Below are 22,505 nucleotides of genomic sequence, written 5' to 3' on the forward strand. Positions count from 1 at the left end.
ATTTTTTATACTCTTGCTGTGTTTGCGCTGTTGTTTGACTGACTGTTTTCTACATTGTTTGAAAATTTGAATTTTCCAAGATCGATTTGTAGACATAATTTACAGTAAGAAAAAACTATTTAAATTCAAATCTCATTCATTTTATATCCAACTATTATTTATTTGGAAGGCTGCTATAACATGGTGGAAAACAAACCCCTTGATGGTGATGTGCTACATTTTTGCCTTGTCAGGGTTTATTTTTCTCATAATAACTGGACTGTTCAGTATTAGACTCTTGTTTTCTGTGTTTTTCATTCGGACCTTTGCTTACAATCTCACTGTTTTCGAATACCAAAAAGCATAAAAAATTATATTTAAGATAATTGTTTAATCTTTCTCGAGCAGACAGCGTTAATATTGGATGTCCTGTGTATGTGTAGTTTGTATATGTGATAAAATGTCTGAACAGTACAGTGGTTAAATGATTACTCCACTTTTTGATTAAAAAATCCCAAAAATGTACTCACCCCCATGTTTTTAAAGATGTTTATGTCGTTCTTTGTAAACATTCCAGGATTTTTCTCCATATAGCGAACTATGGTGGACCTCAACAGTTTCAATGCAACATCAAATGACTCTTCATTATGCCACCCCAGGCATAAGGGTCTTATCTAGCCAAACCTTCATTATTTTTTACTAATTAAAAGTACTTTTAAACCCCAACTTCTCATCGTGCACTAGCCGTGTGACGCACCAGCGTGACCTTACGTATTACGTGATCACGTTGAAAGTTCACGCATAACATATGTGAAACGCACACTTGTGCACCATTTTAAACAATAAACTGACACAAAGACATTAATTAGTATCATTCCACATACAACAACGTCTGAACGGTCCTCTTTTTCCACACTTGTAAACACTGGAGCGGTAGTTTCGCATACTTAATATACAGTGAGGAATATAAGTATTTGAACACCCTGCTATTTTGCAAGTTCTCCCACTTAGAAATCATGGAGGGGTCTGAAATTGTCATAGTAGGTGCATGTCCACTGTGAGAGACATAATCTAAAAAAAATGTATGATTTTTTTACTATTTATTTGTATGATACAGCTGCAAAGAAGTATTTGAATACCTATCTATCAGCTAGAATTCTGACCCTCAACGACCTGTTAGTCTGCCTTTAAAATGTCCACCTCCACTCCATTTATTATCCTAAATTAGATGCACCTGTTTAAGGTCGTTAGCTGCATAAAGACACCTGTCCACCCCATACAATCAGTAACTGTGCATTCAGACCGCCACCGGCGAGAGCGTCAATAAAAGCTCTGGCTGCCCTGACAACGACGCTAAAGAAAAGTTGTAGTGGACGCTCTGACGCTCGAATGCATTCTCTGAACTCCTCTCAGGCGGAGGTTTCCGCCTTCCGATTGGTTGCCGGTGAACATTTTCGCCTTCCGATTGGTTGCCGGTGAACATTTTCGCCTTCCGATTAGTTGCCGCCGAACCGCGTCATATCTCATTACCATAAAGTTGAGCTGATTTCAACTCTCCTCGACGCTCACGCTGTACATGACGCGACGCGCCGTGCCGCTGCTCGCCGGAGTTTGCCGCCGGCTCTCATTTGAAAATGAATGACTTCCGGCCACTTTGACGCTCTCGCCGGTGGCGGTCTGAATGCACAGTAAGAATCCAACAACTAACATGGCCAAGACCAAAGAGCTGTCCAAAGACACTAGAGATAAAATTGTACACCTCCACAAGGCTGGAAAGGGCTACGGGGAAATTGCCAAGCAGCTTGGTGAAAAAGTCCCACTGTTTGGGCAATCATTAGAAAATGGAAGAAGCTAAACATGACTGTCAATCTCCCTTGGACTGGGGCTCCATGCAAGATCTCACCTCGTGTGGTGTCTCAATGATCCTAAGAAAGGTAAGAAATCAGCCCAGAACTACACGGGAGGAGCTGGTCAATGACCTGAAAAGAGCTAGGACCACCGTTTTCAAGGTTACTGTTGGTAATACACCAAGACATCATGGTTTGAAATCACGCATGGCACGGAAGGTTCCCCTGCTTAAACCAGCACATGTCCAGGCCCGTCTTAAGTTTGCCAATGACCATTTGGATGATCCAGAGGAGTCATGGGAGAAACTCATGTAGTCAGATGAGACCAAATTAGAAATTTTTGGTCATAATTTCACTAAACGTGTTTGGAAGTATAAGAATGATGAGTACCATCCCAAGAACACCATCCCTACTGTGAAGCATGGGAGTGATAGCATCATGCTCTGGGGGTGTTTTTCTGCACATGGGACAGGGCGACTATACTGTATTAAGGAGAGGATGACCGGGGCCATGTATCGCGAGATTTTGGGGAACAACCTCCTTCCCTCAGTTAGAGCATTGAAGATGGGTCAAGGCTGGGTCTTCCAACATGACAATGACCCGAAGCACATAGCCAGGATAACCAAGGAGTGACTCTGTAAGAAGCCTAGCCAGTCCCCAGACCTTAACCCAATAAAGAATCTTTGTAGGGATCTCAAACTCCGTGTTTCTCAGCAACAGGCCAGAAACTTGACTGATCTAGAGAAGATCTGGGTGGAGGAGTGGGACAAAAATCCCTCTTGCAGTGTGTGCAAACCTGGTGGAAAAACTACAGGAAACGTTTGACCTCTGTAATTGCAAACAAAGGCTACTGTACAAAATATTAACAATGATTTTCTCAGGTGTTCAAATACTTATTTGAAGCTGTATCTTACAAATAAATGGTTAAAAATCATACATTGTGATTTCTGGATTTTGTTTCGATTATGTCTCTCACAGTGGACAAGTAGCCTGGTCCAACCAGACTGTCGTACATTCATTTCATTTGTACAGAGAGTCTGGCCACGCTCAATTGCAAAGTGTTACTTCCGTTAAGGAGGGTCCATTGTTGAAGTTTAAAACTATTGGATCTGCCCAGAGTCACTCAGGATCTGCCAAAGCCAATCGCTAACGTTTGGTCGTGACGTATATCATGCACCTAAACCGTCTGGAAACAACAAGTCAGAATAATCAGACAAACAAAACTTAGCAAACCTGGTTCTTGCTGCGGCTTTAACTTCTGTATATTCGGCAGTTTTGCAACAACGGACCGAATAGATTTTCTCACGTCTTTCTCCGCTGCCATTACTGAACTACAACTCAGACTGACGCACGACCTCAACGTCATCGTTCTTAGCCACCCCCATCTGTTCGCTGATTGGTCCTGCAGATTTTTGCAGGAGAAAACAAAACTCTATAGAGAAATCCCAGACGTACTGCTAAAGCGAAATGAAAATTAAGCGGAAGCACGCAGGAGGGCGGAGCGAGGCTTGTGGACATGCACCTTTGATGACAATTTCATACCCCTACATGATTTCTAAATGGGAGAACTTGCAAAATAGCAGGGTGTTCAAATACTTATTTTTCTCACTGTATAAGGTAGCGCTGGCATGTCACACGACTAGTGCAAGGCAAAAAGTTGTGGTTTAAAAGTACTTTTTGGTGAAAATGATGATCTTTTCGTTAGATTTAACCCTTATGCCTCTGTTGGGATCGTTTAGAGTTATTTAAAGCTGCATTGAAACTGTAAACTGTTGAGGTCCTCTAAAGTCCACTATATGGAGAAAAATCCTAGAATATTTTCCTCAAAAAACTTAATTGGAAGAAAGAAAGACATAAGCATCTCGGATGACATTGGGTGTGTAAATTATCAGGATTTTTTATGAAAGTGGAGTATTCCTTTAACATAAAGCAGAACTTTTCTACACAGACAGAAATCCTGTGAGCAGATGCTGGAAGCTCGCCCCAGGGGCGCACCTGCGCTTATGACAGCACATCAAAATGGCGTACTTTGAGACCGTGTTAAATATTTCATGTAAAGCTAGCTTTTAAATGCCTCACCTATTTTCCTCTTTTACAATATGAAAGTTATGAGATGCAGTGTAAAATATTAATGCACTTAAAGTCGGCATAGTTCAAGGCCGCACTGAGCAGGTAAAAGTAGTCCATCCAAGATCGAGGTTTAGTGTTTTCTCTGAGGATTAGCCGATTGAAATGTGCATTTTGAATTAAAAACAATTATCAAACCAGTTTCCCAAACACTCCTCAGGTCTGCCATTGGTTGGGCTGACTGTAATCCATGTATTCCTGTAGCTTTGTTGTTAATGCATTCTGCTAGCGACGTAAATGTCATGGGTTCAATCCCAGAAAACACACATGCTGTAAAAAATGTATAGATTGAATGCACCGTAAGTCACTTTGGATAAAAGCGATTGCCAAATGCGTAAATATAAATAACGCTATAAGGGGGGGTCTAAGATATAAAAGAGCAATATTTCTGTAAGATGTGTCTGTGTCTGTCTTAAGCTGGGATAAGAGAAAGTATTTCAACATTAAAAAAACAATAAGCTTCACTTTAAATGAGTTAACCCTTTCAATAAAGATGAATCAATAACTTTTGAAAGCGGCTGTTGGAAAATATCATCAGACATAAGTGCCAATGGCAATGCTTTTACTCTAGTCTGTAGTGTTTGAATAGCCTGTGCGTTTGTAATAGTCAGTGGGGTTTGTTAGTGTGTAGCTCATGTGATTGATGTTTTGACTAATCACAGCGTTATCTGTACTACTGCTTCGGCTTATACATAATGCAGAGAAGAGCGAGCGCTTTGAGTGATGTAGTACAGAGAGCGCCGCCATAATGAATATGATAATCCTTCTTTTATTTTGTGATATATGCAGCACTCTTCTGGTTTTTATGCACGGCCGAGCTCATAAATAACACGGACAGACTTTTAACGTTAATTAATGACATGCACAAGCAACGTGTTTAAAAGCTCTATCCCATGCATGCATAATTACTAGCGATTTTTGCATTAGCACGTTAGGATGGCTCGGTCCTGTCAAATCGAGCGACGTGCATTTCTGTAGCCCAGAGCCGGTGAAGAGGGCCGCTGAATACATCATCATCGTGTGTGGGAGCTGACAGAGCAATAACTTGTTTCTTTCTTGGTTTGCAGCCGAGTGTGGGGGAAGTTTTAAAGGTGAATCATCCGGACGGATTCTGTCTCCCGGTTATCCTTTTCCATATGACAACAACCTCCGTTGCACCTGGACCATCGAGGTCGACTCTGGCAACACTGTCAGGTGACTGTTTATGAAACCGGAGGGGAGTTTATGTATGGACTGCAGTTCATATTAGTTAAAATTTTACTCGGACACATACTTTCAAACACTGTAGTCTATTGTGTATTTAGAGAGTTTATTAAAGGCATCCTGTTGGGCTTATTGCATTGGAGAAAGATAAGCTAATTAATGTTTAACAGATTGCATTAACCTTATAAGCCGAGTGAAATGCATCGACATAAATACCTGGAAGTTTTCATCGCTTTCCATTACGGCTGAAATCCTTTACCTGCACAACTGTAGATGAATCAACAGTGTGATTGCAGCTCGCACATTGAATAATATATGAGACATCTGCTTTAAAAAAATAAAATAAAATTCATTAGATTACCATGTAGTGTTAACTGAGAACGAAAATGCAAATGTAAATAAAGCTTTTTATGTTGTTTACTGTGCTGTTTGTTCGTCATATGCTTTTCCATCTGTGCAATACAGAAATATATTAAAGCGACTGAATATAGCAACAAGTTAAACCGGCTCATAAGATTAGGTATTACATTGAGTATATTGTTTTAAAGGAAAACACCACTGTTTTTCAATATTTTACTATGTTCTTACCTCAACTTAGACAATGAATACACACCTATCTTTTTTCAATGCGTGCACTTAAACTTTGTACAGCACGTCGTGAATGTATTAGCATTTAGCCTAGCCCCATTCATTCCTTAGGATCCAAACGGGGATGAATTTAGATGGCAACAAACACACGGCTTGTAGGCAACAGTTTACTTCCTAGGATTGATGATGTAGACTTAACCGACATTATCATAATTCCTCCCGCTTCGGACTACCAGACTGTAAGTTAACTCCTGTTAGCATTGCATTGTGAGCGAATCTTTAAACATGGTACATTTCCGGCTGACGTCAGAGGTATTCAGGCCAATCACAACGTACAGATTACCTGGCCAATTTGTACAAAATCCGTGCATTTAAGGAAGACAGGGAGCTACAAAAATGTATGGTATGTGGATAATAATGCGTTTTTAACCATAAACTATGCGAACACATTGTATTATACCAAATACACAAAATAATGTTGTTTTTTAGCAATGAAATAAGTGCTCTTTAACATTTGTTAAGCCCCCCAAAACAATTTAGCACCAGCCGCCACTAAAATCAGGTGCTTGTTTTTCTGCAGTGTATTTAAATACGTTATTTTTAATTCAATGTTTTGGTCTTTAGTCTCCAGTTCTTGGCGTTCGACACCGAGGCGTCCCATGATATCCTGAAGGTGTGGGACGGACAACCTGAGAATGAGATGGTCCTGAGGGAAGTCAGCGGTTCTCTGTTACCCGATGGCATCCATAGCACCCTCAATGTTGTCACCATCCAGTTTGAGACAGACTTCTACATCAGCAAATCTGGATTTGCCATTGACTTCTCAAGTAAGTGGATTTCATTCAATCCCGCACCGTTTTGATAATCTTCCCTACAGCAGATATAAGAACAAATCTTTATCTCATAAATGGTTAACATCTCTATGGGGCCATTTTACAGGGCGACCTGTACTATGTGCAGTGGAAAATTGATGTGCATGTGCTATTAAATCCGTATGTGTACCTGCTACCTGTGCAAACCCATATGTGTATGTTTATTTATTTTGCTTGTACTAACATTTAAAGGATTTTAAAGGATTAGTCCATTTTCTTAAACAGAAAATCCAGATAATTTACTCACCACCATGTCACCCAAAATGTTGATGTCTTTCTTTGTTCAGTCGAGAAGAAATTATGTTTTTTGAGGAAAACATTCCAGGATTTTTCTCATTTTAATGGACTTTAATGGACCCCAATACTTAACAGTTTTAATGCAGTTTAAAATTGCAGAATCAAAGGACTCTAAATGATCCCAAACGAGGCATAAGGGTCTTATCTAGCCAACCGATTTTCCTTTTTGGCAAGAAAATAAAAAATATGTACTTTTAAACCAAAACTTCTCGTCTTACTCCGGTCGTGTGGCACGACCTCACGTAATACACCATCACGTCAAGAGGTCACGGATGATGTATGTGAAACTACGCCCCAGTGTGGAGAAAGAGGACCGTTCCGACGTTGTTGTATGTGGAATGATACTATTAATGTCTTAGTGTCCGTTTATTGTTTAAAATGGTCTGCAAATGTGCGTCGCATATATGTAACACGTGACCATTTCGACGTCATTACGCAATTAGGTGAGGTCACAGGACCGGAGGAAGACGACAAGTTGTGGTTTAAAAGTGCATATTTTTTATTTTTCTTGCCAAAAATGACAATCATTTCACTAGATAAGACCCTTATGCCTCGTTTGAGATCGTTTAAAGTCCTTTGAAACTGCATTTTTAAACTGCATTAAAACTAATAAGTGTTGGGGTCCATTCAAGTCCATTAAAATGAGAAAACTCCTGGAATGTTTTCCTCAAAAAACATAATTTCTTCTCGACTGACCAAAGAAAGACATCAACATTTTGGATGACATCTCCAAATTTTTAAGAAAAATGACTAATCCTTTAACTATAGTAAAACCATGGTTAATTTAATAAAGGTTTCCAGTAAATCCACATACTGATACAGTAAAAGTAATGCCTGGATGCACTTTAATTCGCTTTGGATAAAAACGTCTGCCAAATGCATAAATGTAAATATTGATTACTATTAGGAAACCATGGTTTTACCATGTTTTAACTACCGTATACTAACCATGTTTTTTGTTTTAACTGTAGTAAAATCATGGTACATTTTACTAAAGGTTTCCAGTAAATCCACATACTGACAAAAAATAAGGCCTGAATGCACTGTAAGTCACTTTGGATGAAAAGCATCTAGCAAATTTATAGGGATGAAAAGAGCCAATGGATTCTAAAAATATCAACTAATTATTCGAAGTAAAAAATAACCTTACATTTCAGAGCAAAAACCAAACATATATAAGGGAAAAAAGTGTGTATGAAGATATCATTTTGGGTAGCTATATTTCCCAGCCCTACGGTGCTTCCATTAGCGAGTGGTTTCAAGCCAAACCGGGCTGCTATAACTCCAAAACTTTGTTCCACACCTGCATTAGTCGCTATTCAGCTATGGCCGAGCTGTAAGGGACCCCATGGAGACATTGAACAGTACAGAGGCCACAAAACCTCATTTCCAAGCAGAAAATGCCACGTCCTGCTGAGAGATCTTGGCGAGTGAAAAGTGAGCACAGCTGGTACACTTTCTCGTTTCGCAGGTTCAGTGGCGACCGCCTGCCGGGACCCGGGGACGCCCATGAACGGCAGCCGCAGCGGTGAAGGGAAGGAGCCGGGCGACACCGTGACCTTTACGTGCGATCCGGGCTACGACCTGCAGGGAGAGCCCAGGATCACCTGCATTCAAGTGGACAACAGGTTTTACTGGCAGCCCAGTCCACCTACCTGCATCGGTGAGATGTTTTTTCCACCTTAGATCTGTAAAATATGGACAGCACCTCATTTCACACCTGTCAGGGCTGACGAAATGTCTTAAACGACTCTCAGGAATGACTTTCCTACTTTATAAAAAAGGCTGCGATAATAAATCTTTTGGATGGAAATATCTGATCCGAATGCGAAGTCAGCGCTTAAACTTCTGGGGGAAATTCGGATGCTTTTTTCTGAAGACGGCCCCATGATAAATGTTTCAGGGAAAACACATTTATTTGGCTCATACCTGCAGTCGGCAAAAAATATTTCTTGAGGTGTTATTGATATTATGCTGTTTTTAAAGTTCATTGCAGGTTATGCCTAGACTGTACTCGACTCTACTATATTTCCAAAGGTTTAGTTTTTTAAATAACTCATTAACTTAATCTTAAATTGAGTTGGAACATACAATCCAGGTTTGACATCGCTGGATTTGAATCAGGCAAGACAAATCAAGAAGATTATTTTAAATGTCAGTACTTTCTTCAAAGCAAAGGGGTCTCCTGTTTTTAAAATGTTTCATTAACCTTTAAAAGATCAGGGACCTCATTTATTAAACGTACGTATTCACAGATTTGATCCTAGAGGATGTCAAAAACCACATCAACGTTCATATTTATAAAAACGTCTTTGACGTGGAAAAGTGCTTGGGGCTGAGCAGACGTCCGCACTTTTGCTTGTCCGAGAGCTGCAGACTTTTGGAAATATTTCTTGCATCTCGAAAAGGTTTTAAACATTGACAGGTGCTATTTTAAATGTCAATGACATTAATTAGGCCTCGTTTAAAGGCTTAGATGTGAAACAGTTCAGCTGCGCACAATTTCAAGATCATTCGCTATTTATAGATTTCACATCACATCTGAGAGGCAAACGTGCGTTTTCTTAACGTACATTTGTTTTATGAATCACCATACGTGCTTTTGAAAAATTATCTTAACGCCGGTTTCACACTGCAAGCGTGTAGCGTACTGTTTTAAGTTCACAATTCTTTATTTTACATGCACTCCTACATCTCTTTTGATTTAAAATAATGTACTATTACCTCCAAAGAAACCGTTTCCTTGCATTAATGTTTGGATAATACTCTTACATCACCTTCGGATAAAAAAACGCCAAGTGCGGTGAATGTGATATTAACCTACCAACATCAGTCGATGTGATGTTTGGAATGACTTATTGCGAGAGGAAAACCATGTTTCAGTCACATATCATCGGTTAATGAAAGTCTTGTTGACATTTAGAAAACAAGGCTAAAGTTTTGCACAAATCTGTAATGGAAACGCAGCTGTTGTTGACGTGAGTTATTGAAAGTGAGCTGTCAAATAATAATCTAGACTTTATGAAGTTGACAGTGTCATACCTTATTATACCCACTGTGATAGTAATGTTAGATGGATAAACCTAAAGAGAAACATTTGTAGTAAATATTGTTTCAAAGCGCTACAGAGAATAATATTGCCTTACAGACTCCAGTGAGCTAAAGGCAAAGTGACATGATGCTCCCTAACAAGATACCAAACAAATACAAGCGCAAGAAACCTTTAGATGTAAACATTTACTCACAAAACTACATGCAGATTTATAGATTTTAAGTAATTAATTTACTGTTCTTGATTTTTAAAACGTTTTAGAAATGAAACAATAATAATATCAAATGTTTATTAATTTAATTTGATTTGAAAACCTAGTCTTTATTCATAATAATTCATAAAATATTCATCTCTTTTAGCTCCTTGCGGTGGAAACATTACAGGATCTTCTGGATTCATTTTGTCTCCAAACTTTCCCCACCCTTATCCGCACAGCAAGGACTGTGATTGGTTCATCACGGTTCACCCTGATTATGTCATCTCATTAGCATTTATCAGGTAAGATCTTTACTGTGTTCAATAATGGTAAAAGTGTGGTATTCTGATATATAAATATACATTGCTAGATAAATGTGGTACCATTACATGCAACCAAATAATTTGTTTGTAATAATATTGATGGCTCAATCGTTTTTGAGTCATGTCCTTAATCATGCAAATTTAATTCGTATTGAAAGGGGTGGTGTACTCCCTTTGTGATCCGATCATCAGTAGAAAAGTACTCATGTAAATGTGAATCTTAGTATTTTCTCAATTGGATGCAAAAATACATTGTGCACATGCGTAGAACAATTGTGCTCAAGTTTATGTCTTATATTTACATCTTATTTAAGTATCACAAGATTCTCATCACAGAAACACGCAATGGCAACGCATTATTAAAGGATTAGTCAATTTTCATAAAAAAAATCCAGATTATTTACTCACCACCATGTCATCCAAAATGTTGATGTCTTTCGTTGTTCAGTTGAGAAGAAATTATGTTATTTGAGGAAAACATTCCAGGATTTTTCTTATTTTAATGGACTTTAATGGACCCCAACACTTAACAGTTTTAATGGAGTTTAAAATTGCAGTTTCAAAGGACTCTAAATGATCCCAAACGAGGCATAAGGGTCTTATCTAGCGAAACGATTGTCATTTTTGGCAAGAAAAATAAAAAATATGCACTTTTAAACCACAACTTCTCTCCTTCCTCCGGTCCTGTGACCTCGCGTAATACGTCATCACGTCAAGAGGTCACGGATGACGTATGTGAAACTACGCCCAAGTGTTTACAAATGTAGAGAAAGAGGACCGTTCCGACGTAGTTGTATGTGTAATGATACTAATTAATGTCTTTGTGTCAGTTTATTGTTTAAAATGGTCCGCAAATGTGCGTTTCATGAAAGTAACGAGACCTTTTGACGTCATTACACAATTACTTGAGGTCGCGCTGGCGTGTCACAGTCGGAGGAAGACGAGAAGTTGTGGTTTAAAAGTGCATATTTTTTATTTTTTGTCAAAAATGACAATCGTTTCGCTAGATAAGACCCTTATGCCTCGTTTGGGATCACTTAGAGTCCTTTGAAACTGCAATTAAAACTGTTACGTGTTGGGGTCCATTAAAATTAGAAAAATCCTGGAATGTTTTCCTCAAAAAACATAATTCCTTCTCGACTGAACAAAGAAAGATATAAACTAATTTGGATGACATGGTGGTGAGTAAATTATCTGGATTTTTTTTTTAGAAAATGGACTAATCATTTAAGGTAATGAGGTCACGCGCTGTACATTCTTCAGCTTCATGTGTACTTTTATTACATTAGGCTACATAAAATAATTAAATAGCGTTGTGCCTTTTGAAAATTGTGTTTTTATTGCTTATATCCAACTCCGCTTTGTACATTTATCCAGAGATAAAGCGTGAACTCGACGAGAGATGCTTTGCGCTGGGTGGCGTTGCCAAGTCCTCTGATTTTTTTGAGTTTAGATTCGGGCTACTGTTTAAACGGTTTAAATCAGTTGTTTTTTTTAAGATGAAAGGATTTTGTTAATTATTTAATGGTTTTATTTGGGCTGTGAATAGTCACTGGGATGCATTTGAGCTAGTTTGAATGTCCATTGGGCTGGTTTTGATACTCGAATCTGGCAACCCCTGGCTGTGCGCTTGCCCAGACGTTTGGTTCGGATTATAAGGAATGTACATGTAGACAAACATTTTAATCGGATTGCAGTGTTTAGGGTGCATGTAAACTGTATTGTTGTAACCTTTTATTGGATTGAATTCAGTCGGATTAAAAAAAAAATTGTCCATGTAAACAGCCATTGTAAACCAGAATTATCATATTTTTTTAATAATGAACATCATTATTTTTTTGTTTGTTTCTTGCCTTACTGCATGTTGGTTAAACCATATTGAGTTTGATCTGAGAAACAATTATTGACAAATACTTTTCAAATATTAATTATTTCAAAACAAAACTGATTTACTCTTTTATTAAAAAAATGAACATTTATTTAAATCTATTTATGTTTTTATCTTGAGGCATTTACACCACCTAGACATATTTTACTTTATGGCATTGAGTCATTTTGTTGAAGAATTGCATTTTTAATGAGTTTCTGAATAAATTAATAGATCCAGACAAATTAAATGAGTGTCACATCACCGACCCATAACTGATTGTATCTTGCATCATAAATTGGAATATTATATTGATATCAAACCCAGATCTGTGCACAAAAACTCAATTAATTTGAGACTGCTGTATTACTTTGTACCTTTTATCACTATATCAGTGGAAGAAAGATATCTGTAGATAACTCTGGACCGGCAAGGTTAGAATTTCAAAAGACATCATATAGTATTTATAAATCTGTCTGATATTAATGACCTGTTTATGTTGTATTATTGCTACTGTGGTCAAATGTTCACGTTAGAACGGCCGACTGCTGTCATTGCAGCTGGGAACTGCAGTATTTTTCAGAATATGTTCCAGCATTAAACATAAAAATACCTCTACAAACAGTTTTGTGCTTCAGGTGAAGTCAAAGGTCTCTCATGAAGACCACAGGCACTATTTTAACATTCTCAGCTCAACAGATTATACTTTTATAGCCTTTATTCTTTACAGTCATTTGACATTTATATACTGAGATTGGATGGGAAAGTTGTGTTATTTTTATTTACTTGCCCTCATGTCATTTAAAACCTGAATTATCTTCAGTGAAACACAAAGTTATGGAGTGGCATATCTTCAGAAGTCTATATAGCACAGGTCAAATGTTTGATTTTAATGGGGTCTATTTGTTTACCATGAGATTCAGAGATAGAGTCTGACAAGTTTAAAACGATGTGACGGTGAATAAATGATTTATGTTTTTATGTCAACTCTCCCTTTAAAAATTAGTTTAGAAATCAGTTTTCTTACTTCATTTTTCTTCTTTGGTCATTTCCGTTCTTTCTCGCTCTTTCCATTCTTTCCGTTCCTCCTTCCTTCCTCTCTTCTTTCCTTCTTTCCTTCCCTCCTTCCTTCCTTCCTCTCTCTCTTCTTTCCTCGCTCTCTTTTCTTTCCTTCCTTCCTTCCTTCATCTTTCCTTCCTTCCTTCCTCTCTTCTTTCCTTCTTTCTTCTTTTCTTCCTTTCTTCCTTTCTTCATTCCTTCCTTTCTCTCTTCTTTCCTTCTTCCTTCTTTCCTTCCTTCCCTTCGTCCTTCCTTCCTCTCTCTCTTCTTTCCTTCCTTCCTTCCTTCCTTCCTTCTTTCCTTCCATCCTTCTTCTTTCCTTCTTTCCTTCCCTCCTTCCTTCCTTCCTCTTTCTCTTCTTTCCTCGCTCTCTTTTCTTTCCTTCCTTCCTTCCTTCATCTTTCCTTCCTTCCTTCCTCTCTTCTTTCCTTCTTTCTTCTTTTCTTCCTTTCTTCCTTTCTTCATGCCTTCCTTTCTCTCTTCTTTCCTTCTTCCTTCTTTCCTTCCTTCCCTTCGTCCTTCCTTCCTCTCTCTCTTCTTTCTTTCCTTCCTTCTTTCCTTCCATCCTTCTTGATTTCCTTCCTTCCTTCCTTCGTTCCTTCCTTCCTCTCTTCTTTCCTTCCTTCCTTCCTTCCTTCCTTCCTTCCTATCTTCTTTCCTTCCTTCCTTCCTTACTTAATTCCTTCCTCTTCATTTCTTCCTTCATTCTTTCCTTCCTTCCTCTCTTCTTTTTTTCCTTCCTTCCTTTCTTCTTTCATTCCTTCATTATTTCCTTCCTTCCTTTCTTTCTTCTTTTCTTCTTCCTTCTTTCCTTCCTTCCCTTCGTCCTTCCTTCCTCTCTCTCTTCTTTCTTTCTTTCCTTCCTTCCCTCCTTCCTTCCTTCTTTCCTTCCATCCTTCTTTATTTCCTTCCTTCCTTCCTTCGTTCCTTCCTTCCTCTCTTCTTTCCTTCCTTCCTTCCTATCTTCTTTCCTTCCTTCCTTCCTTCCTTACTTAATTCCTTCCTCTTCCTTCCTTCCTTCATTCTTTCCTTCCTTCCTCTCTTCTTTTTTTCCTTCCTTCCTTTCTTCTTTCATTCCTTCATTATTTCCTTCCTTCCTTTCTCTCTTCTTTTCTTCTTCCTTCTTTCCTTCCTTCCCTTCGTCCTTCCTTCCTCTCTCTCTTCTTTCTTTCCTTCCTTCCATCCTTCCTTCCTTCTTTCCTTCCATCTCCTTTATTTCATTCCTTCCTTCCTTCGTTCCTTCCTTCCTTCCTATCTTCTTTCCTTCCTTCCTTCCTTCCTTAATTCCTTCCTCTTCATTCCTTCCTTCATTCTTTCCTTCCTTCCTCTCTTCTTTTTTTCCTTCCTTCCTTCTTTCCTTTCTACTTTCCTTCCTTCATTATTTCCTTCCTTCCTCTCTCTCTCTTCCTTCTTTCTTTCCTTCCTTCCTTCTTTATTTCTTTCCTTCCTTCCTCTCTTCTTTACTTCCTTCCTTCTTTCATTCCTTCCTTCTTTTATTTCTTCCTTTTTTCCTTCTTTCTTAATTTCCTTCTGTCCTTCCTTCCTCTCTTCTTTCCCTCCTGCCTTCCTTCATTCCTTCCTTCCTCACTTCCTTATTTATTTCCTCCCACATTCCTTCATTCATCTCTTCTCTTTCTCCCCTTCTTTCTTCCTAAACTACATCCTACCATTTTATCTTCTCTTTTTCCCTTCTTCTTTCCTCTCTAACTGGCTTTCTTCTTTACTTCCTTTATTCCATCCTTCCTTCCTTCTATCTTTCCGTCCTCTCTTTCTTCTTTCATTTCTTCTTTCCTTCCTCCCTCTCTATCTTTCTTTCTTTCTTTTTTCCTGCCCTCCTTCCTTCCTTTTTTGCTTTCTTTCTTCCTTCCTCTCTTCTTTCCTTCCCTCCTGCCTTCCTTCATTCCTTCCTTCCTCACTTCCTTATTTCTTTCCTCCCACATTCCTTCATTCATCCCTTCTCTTCCTTCCTTTCTTCCTTCCTACACTACTTTCTGCCATTTAATATTCTCTTTTTCCCTTCTTCTTTCCTCTCCCACTTGCTTTCTTGTATACTTCCTTTATTCATTCCTTCTTTCTTTCATCCTCTCTTTCTTTTTTCATTTCTTCCTTCCTTCCTTTCTCTCTTCTTTCCTTCTTCCTTCTTTCCTTCCTTCCTTCTTCCTTCTTTCCTTCCTTCCTTCCCTTCTTCTTTCCTTTCTTCCTTCCTTCCTTCCTTAAATTCTTTCCTCTTTTCATTCCTTCCTTCATTCTTTCTTTCCTTCCCTCCTCTCTTCCTTTTTCCTTCCTTCCTGCTTTCCTTCATTCATTATTTCCTTCCTTCCTTCCTCTCTCTCTTCCTTCTTTCTTTCTTTACTTCCTTCCTTCTTTCTTTCTTTCTTTCTTTCCTTCCTTCCTCTCTTCTTTACTTCCTTCCTTCTTTTATTCCTTCCTTCTTTTATTTCTTCCTTTTTTCCTTCTTTCTTTATTTCCTTCCTCTCTTCTTTCCCTCCTGCCTTCCTTCATTACTCCCTTCCTCACTTCCTTATTTCTTTCCTTCCACATTCCTTCATTCATTCCTTCTCTTCCTCCCCTTCTTTCTTCCAACACTACTTTCTACCATCTTATCTTCTCTTTTTCCCTTCTTCTTTCCTTTCTTAATTGCTTTCTTCTTTCCTTCTTTCTTTCCTTCCTTCCTCTCTTTCTTCTTTAATTTCTTCCTTCCTCCCGGTCTTTCTTTCTTTCTTTCTTTTTTCTGCCCTCCTTCTTTCCTTTATCCCTCCCTTCTTTCAATTCTTCCTCTCTTTCTTTCTTTCTTCCCTCCTTCCCTTCTCCATTCTTTCCATTCTTCCTTCCTTTCTTCTTTCTTTCTTTCTTTCTTTCTTTCCTTCCTTCCTTTTTTCTTTGCTTCCTCTCTTCCTTTCTTCCTCTATTCCACTCTTTCTTTCTTTCCTTCTTTCCTCTCACATTCCTTCATTCATCCCTTCTCTTCCTTCCTTTCTTCCTTACTACAGCGACACCTTCCCCCTTTTATCTTCTCTTTTTGCTTAATTCTTTCCTCTCTTCCTTGCTTTCTTCTTTCCTTCATTCATCCCTTCTCTTCCTCCCTTCCTTCCTTCCTAACCTTCTTCCCACCTTCTTTCCTTCTTTTTTTCCTTCCTTCTTTCTTTCCTTCCTCCCTTCCTTTCTTCTTTCCTTTCTCTTCTCCTTTTTTCCTTCCTTCTTTTTTTCTTACTTACTTTCTTAATTGCTGTGTGTCACTAGTCTCTTTCAGTGAGGTCGTTAGGATGCGTTCCTAATTCTGGTTGTCTGGTTGTCCTAGTATCAACTACAAACAAATGATTAACCGTCTTCTCAGTAAATGACGAAAGACAGATAACATGAACTCCACTGCTTCAATCTCATTCGTAGTCACTTCCAAAAGTTGCTGGTCATTTGCATAAAGTTGAACTGTTTTCAACTTAGTCAACGGTCACTGTTAATGTTGTGTGCGAAGTCGCCAAGGTTTACATTGAAATAAACAACATTGCATTGCTCTGCAACATTACATATTTGTATCTTCTTCTCTTTTCAGTTTCAGCATTGAACCCAATTATGATTTCCTGTATATCTATAACGGACCGCACAGTAACAGTCATCTGATTGGCACATTTCAAGACAGTAAGTTGCCTGAGAAAGTGGAAAGCAGCTCCAACATCATGCACATCGCCTTCCGCAGCGACGGCTCCGTGAGCTACACCGGCTTCCATCTGGAATACAAAGGTATGTGTTGCTTTCTTCTGCCTATTGCCTAAAGATCTGGGCAGGCAACCAAAAGGTTACTGGTTTGACTTACAAAAGGCAAATCTGGAACAAGAGCTTTAAATCCTTTAGCTTATATGTGGCCAAGAGCAAATCATTTAACCCCAGACTGCTCCATGTGCATTCGCCTTTTAACTTTAAAGCATAGTCCAGCCAAAAATACAAAGTGTTTGATCATTTACTCAGACTCAAGGTGTTGTTTAACAAACTTTTCCTCTGCATAAACATATTCATTTTATATACATATACATTATTCATTGCTTTTCTTTTTCATATAGTAAAAGTGAATATAATTTAGTGTGTAACATTATCACAACAATTATCCAAAAGACTTGGGTGCTACTTCTTTTTAAACATGGGGCATTAAGAGGTGTTAAATTACAAACACCTGGCTAGTAACCAGTTCCCCATTCACTTTCATAATTAGAAAAAAAAAGTGCAAGATTATTCTTCATGCATTATGATTTTCTTTTTTAAATATCCCATTTGTTTCACTGTGCATATAAATATGGGCTTGGGAGTGTTAGCGAATAAACAATTCTTCATTTCTGGCTTTTCATTTTATTTACGATTATTACTTAATATATTTCAAGATGCTTGATGGTAAGCTGAAAAGTTTCAGACTGGTAGTGATTCATCGATTGCCATTTTATCCCTATAATCCTTTCATCTCTGACATCGTTGTCATGTGCCATATGTCTGGTGTTTCTCTCTTGTACAGCTAAACTGCGTGAGGCTTGTTTTGACCCGGGCAGTGTGATGAATGGCACGCGGCTGGGCGGAGACTATAAGCTGGGCTCCACCGTGACCTTCCACTGTGATCCAGGCTATGAGCTTCAGGGTTATTCCAGTCTCACCTGTGTCATGGGCGGCACAAACAGACCCGAATGGAACAGAGCTCTTCCCAGCTGTCAAGGTACTTTCATTGTCCCATTTGTTTTGTGCTAAAATACAGGGAGGACATGTGCAACTCGACCCGTGCAACCCAAATACCAGCGTGACGCACTATTTTTGGATATCAAAATTTTAAAGAGGCTATTTATATCTCAGTTTTGCTAGGAAATGTAAGACAGGAATGTTGGTTTTATAAGCTTAAAGGGACATTTCAAGGGTTTTAAAAAGTTGAATAAATCTTTGGTGTCCCCAAAAAGTACGTATGTGAAGTTTTAGCTCAAAATATCATATAGATAATTTATTATAGCATGTTAAAATTGCTACTTTGTAGGTTAGACCAATTTTTTTTAATTTTAAATGCAAATGGGCTGATTTCTGAACTAAATGGCAGTGCCATGGTCGGATAGTGCAGATTAAGGGGTGGTATTATTATAATAAGATCCCCTTCTGACATCACAAGGGGATCCAAATTGCAATGACCTATTTTTCACATGCTTGCAGAGAATGGTTTACTAAGTTACTGTGTTGATCTTTTTCACATTTTCTAGGTTGATACAAGCACTGGAGATGCAATTATAGCACTTAAACATGAAAAAGTCGGATTTTCATGATATATCCCCTTTAAATGCATTAATGATACAAAACTGTGTTTTTGTTGTCATTGAGACCCAATTTAAAATAATCACACAATATGAGTTCGGATTAATTGCCAGGATATAAGCATTGGCTTGTTTTTAAACAATTGGCCAATGTCCAATAGTGGGAAAATGCTTTTAATACTTATTGTAGGCCAAATATATATTTATAATAATTATATATATATATATATATATATATATATATATATATATATATATATATATATATATATATATATATATATATATATATATATATATATATATATATATATATATAAAATTTATTTATTTATTTATTTATTTATAACAACTTTAGTGTACTGACTTGCTTTTATATATATATATATATATATATATATATATATATATATATATATATATATATATAAATGCAAGTAAGTACATTACAGTTTTGACCTTTAAGTCAATAATATGTTTCAGTCCCTTAATTGGTAAAGCATTGAATTTGTAGTGCAAAGATAATGGGTTTGATTTCCAGGGAATGCACAAATTGATAAAATTTAGGGCTTAAATGCACTGCAAACTGCTTTGGATTAAGCGTCTACCGATTGCCTTAATGTAATGTAATGCTGTTTGCAACCTGTTTGCAAAAATGTAGACTGTGGCTTGTTTGTCCTTCATGAGGAATTTATTGTATTTGCATTGATTGTTGTGAAGTCGGAGGTTTGAAAAAATAAGAGAGATTTATGAAGTCACACGAAAAGAGATGAAGCAAGTCGTTGCATTTTGGTAAGATTAAGACAAAACGTGTTTTGATAACATTCACTTATGAATTGTGTTTATTAAATTAATAACCAAAATGTCTTAACATGCTTTGTGAGTTGAATTGGTTTAAGAGTATGGACATAAATGCCATGTTTGGGATACTTGTTCATTATTTTCTAGTACATTGTACGTTTCACAAATATTAGTGTTGTGTACAAAGAAATGCTTGTATGTTGATAAAGCACATAATTGGATAATACACAAAGACATGATAACAAATAGTTTGTGTCTGGCTGTGGCCCTGAATTGTTTTCGCACACGTTCGGACTGAAGGCTGCTCTATTGATTTTTTTGTTGTACGGGTGGCCTTGCGAACTCTCCACGGCTGAGCTCGTGTTTGAAATACATCATGTCGAACAAGCCGGCGGTCGGCTGCGACAGAAGCGATGGTCTTTGGTTACAGCTTACAGTGATTCGGTAATGACTCATTGTTCTTTGCTATTTTGCAAATGATTTTCACAGTGCCGCTGGTGGAAAGCATAACTCACATCTCCTAGGAGACAGCGAAAATATAATGGAAAGATTTTTTTTTATCCGGCATACTTTATGATGTTTCTCGCTATGCCTGGGAGAGGATGACTGAAGACTAAAATCTTGCTTTAGTGATAAGGATCACGTTTCTCGCTGACTAGATGGAAGCAGACTAAATCAATTCAGATCTCCGTGGACGCTTCTCACTTAAAGATGAAGTTTGGAATATTTGAATGTTAAAAACCTTCTCCTGTCACAGTTCATGGGATGGAGACTATAGGGCCATGCAATATATTGATTGTTTAAGGAATAATTGACGACGAGCCGTTGAATTATTTGAAAATAATGCACACCCTTGCTAAGACATTGCTCTGATGGTAATTTTAAGACACTTGACATGTCAGGTGTGTGTTTTACAGAAAAATAATCAACACCCTTGGAACATTTCTTAACCAATCAGAGTAAAGCATTTAATAGGCCTGTGGTATAAAATATATTGTACTATAGGGCCGTTGAAAAAACATCTATTTCTCATTGGTTAAAAAAATAAGAGGTATGCATTATTTTTGATAAAGCACACCTGATGTGTCAAATATAACCACCAGAGCAATGTCTTAGCAAGTTCTGTGATAACCATGGTATAAGCAGAATAATAATTGACTTCGGTTCTTTAAGTTATTTAAAAATAATGCACACCCGCGGTGTAACGCTGCATTTACACCAGCCACGGTAAAGACGTCAAGCGCGAGTGATTTCAATGCTAATGTAAAGACGCGTTGACGTGGTTCTGGACTCACGGCGCGAATGAGGCGCTAAGCGTGGCACGGTTCCGTCTCAATGGCGTGAATTGAGCGTTGCCACGGGAAACGCGCAAGTTGAAAATGTTTACCTTCGGCGGAAAAACGTGCTGCATTAAGCAATCAGGAGCTTGCTCTAGTAGTGATATGATTACATGAAGCGAGCGGAGTCGCAGAAGCCCCTCCCATGACGTGAATTTCCACGCAAATGTCTCGATGACTAGAGTTTCATGCGTGAATGAAGCGAGTAAACTCAAAATGTTCAAGTGGCAAACTAGACGCGGTAGACGCAAATTTGACGCCTCAAACGCGGCTGGTGTGAACTCACAGTAACGGCACTTTGGTTCGCGTTGTGACGCATTACCACCTTGCTTGTTTGTAATAATTCAACGGCCTCTCGTCAGTTATTCTTTACTTATTGAGATAATTGTGATAAGATGTTTTTAAAGAGTTTTAAAAACATTAACTCTTTCCCTGCCAGCGTTTTTTTTTTTTTTGCCAGCGTCAGCATTTTTCAGGATTTTCACAAAAGCCTTCCAGAAAATGTTGTTCTTTAAACATATAAACATACAATATATCAAATGAAAGAAAAAAACATCGGATTTTAAACAAAAACTAATGTTTCATCCTACCTTCATTAGTTCTCTTTTTATCAACTCTCAGATATGGGTACCATATATAAACACCATATTTTGAGATAATTGTATTTTTGTGAAGGACTTTTGATATAGATCAGATTCAGCGTGATCCTCAAAACATACACAGAGTTCTTACTCTTTCACGTGAGGCGTTACTTCCGGGTTGCATAAGTTGCGGAACCTGGTGGATAATAGGGGTATAATGGATTGCCGGAAATACTCGGCATTGGCGTTTTCTCTTAATTGACGAGATAACTCGTCAGTGGGGGGGAAAGGGTTAAATACTTTTGAAAATAAAACTAGTGTGCTGAAGACAGCACCAATATACAATTTCAAGTGTACAAGTAATATGGGATGTGTTGGTTTTCAGATACTAAGCAAAATGCCATAATTTATAGAAAAAGAAGAGAAATGCAATTATGTAACACAACCAATCTCTCATCACCTCAAACACCATTTCCATGCCTTCATTAAAAAGTAGTGTTAAAGTTTTTCTGCTGTGTTTTTGTACTACGCATTTTAAACATTTTGTAAGGGATAATTTATAGGCAGCAGGTTGTTATTCAATTTAATTTTATTTATATAGCGCTTTTCACAATTGTTAATTGTTGCAAAGCAGCTTTACATGAGTAGATGTTGGGGAGAACACAGTAAATCAATAGATAATATAAGAAGTAGAATATAGCGGCTAAGGTTAAACTGTTCAAGCGAGCGTATTAATAATGTAACGTATACAGTAAAGTGCTAAGTTAAGCCAAAGTTTGCTGACTCTCCCGGGGACTAAAAAACCCCCAAGGAGAAAACCCGGTGGAAAAAACTCCTAGAAGGACAAGAACCCTTGAGAGAAATTAATATATATAACACGGTAGGGATAGGAAGCAAGTAAGCGGATTAAACTGGTTCAGCCGGTGGTCGTTGGTCGCGCATCGACTGGGCATCACGTTGAAGGACAGCCTGTAGATCAGTGGTGTGATGACCTTCACAGCAAGAGGAACTAGGTCTGTTTGTCTCATTTTCCCCGGGGTCGAGGACGAGACAGGGAGACAAAAACAGAATTCTATTAGCGTACGGGCCGTTCGCATGTAATGCAA

The 22,505-nt window shown here is 38.0% G+C and overlaps 1 protein-coding gene across 4 annotated transcripts in view; it reads left to right on the plus strand.

The window, feature by feature from the left end:
• The window catches only part of csmd3a (CUB and Sushi multiple domains 3a), a 398,763-nt gene that overhangs the window by 203,018 nt on the left and 173,240 nt on the right, over positions 1 to 22,505 (plus strand). For all 4 annotated transcript variants that reach the window (XM_065298900.1, XM_065298902.1, XM_065298901.1 and 1 more), the window contains exons 25-30: positions 5,021 to 5,147; positions 6,369 to 6,571; positions 8,385 to 8,576; positions 10,325 to 10,463; positions 16,961 to 17,148; positions 17,909 to 18,103. In XM_065298900.1, coding sequence (XP_065154972.1) covers positions 5,021 to 5,147; positions 6,369 to 6,571; positions 8,385 to 8,576; positions 10,325 to 10,463; positions 16,961 to 17,148; positions 17,909 to 18,103 — 1,044 coding nt within the window. The remainder of the gene's footprint in view (positions 1 to 5,020; positions 5,148 to 6,368; positions 6,572 to 8,384; positions 8,577 to 10,324; positions 10,464 to 16,960; positions 17,149 to 17,908; positions 18,104 to 22,505) is intronic.

This window comes from Paramisgurnus dabryanus, chromosome 13 (genome assembly GCF_030506205.2).
Source record: "Paramisgurnus dabryanus chromosome 13, PD_genome_1.1, whole genome shotgun sequence".
NCBI classification, from domain to species: Eukaryota; Metazoa; Chordata; class Actinopteri; order Cypriniformes; family Cobitidae; genus Paramisgurnus; species Paramisgurnus dabryanus.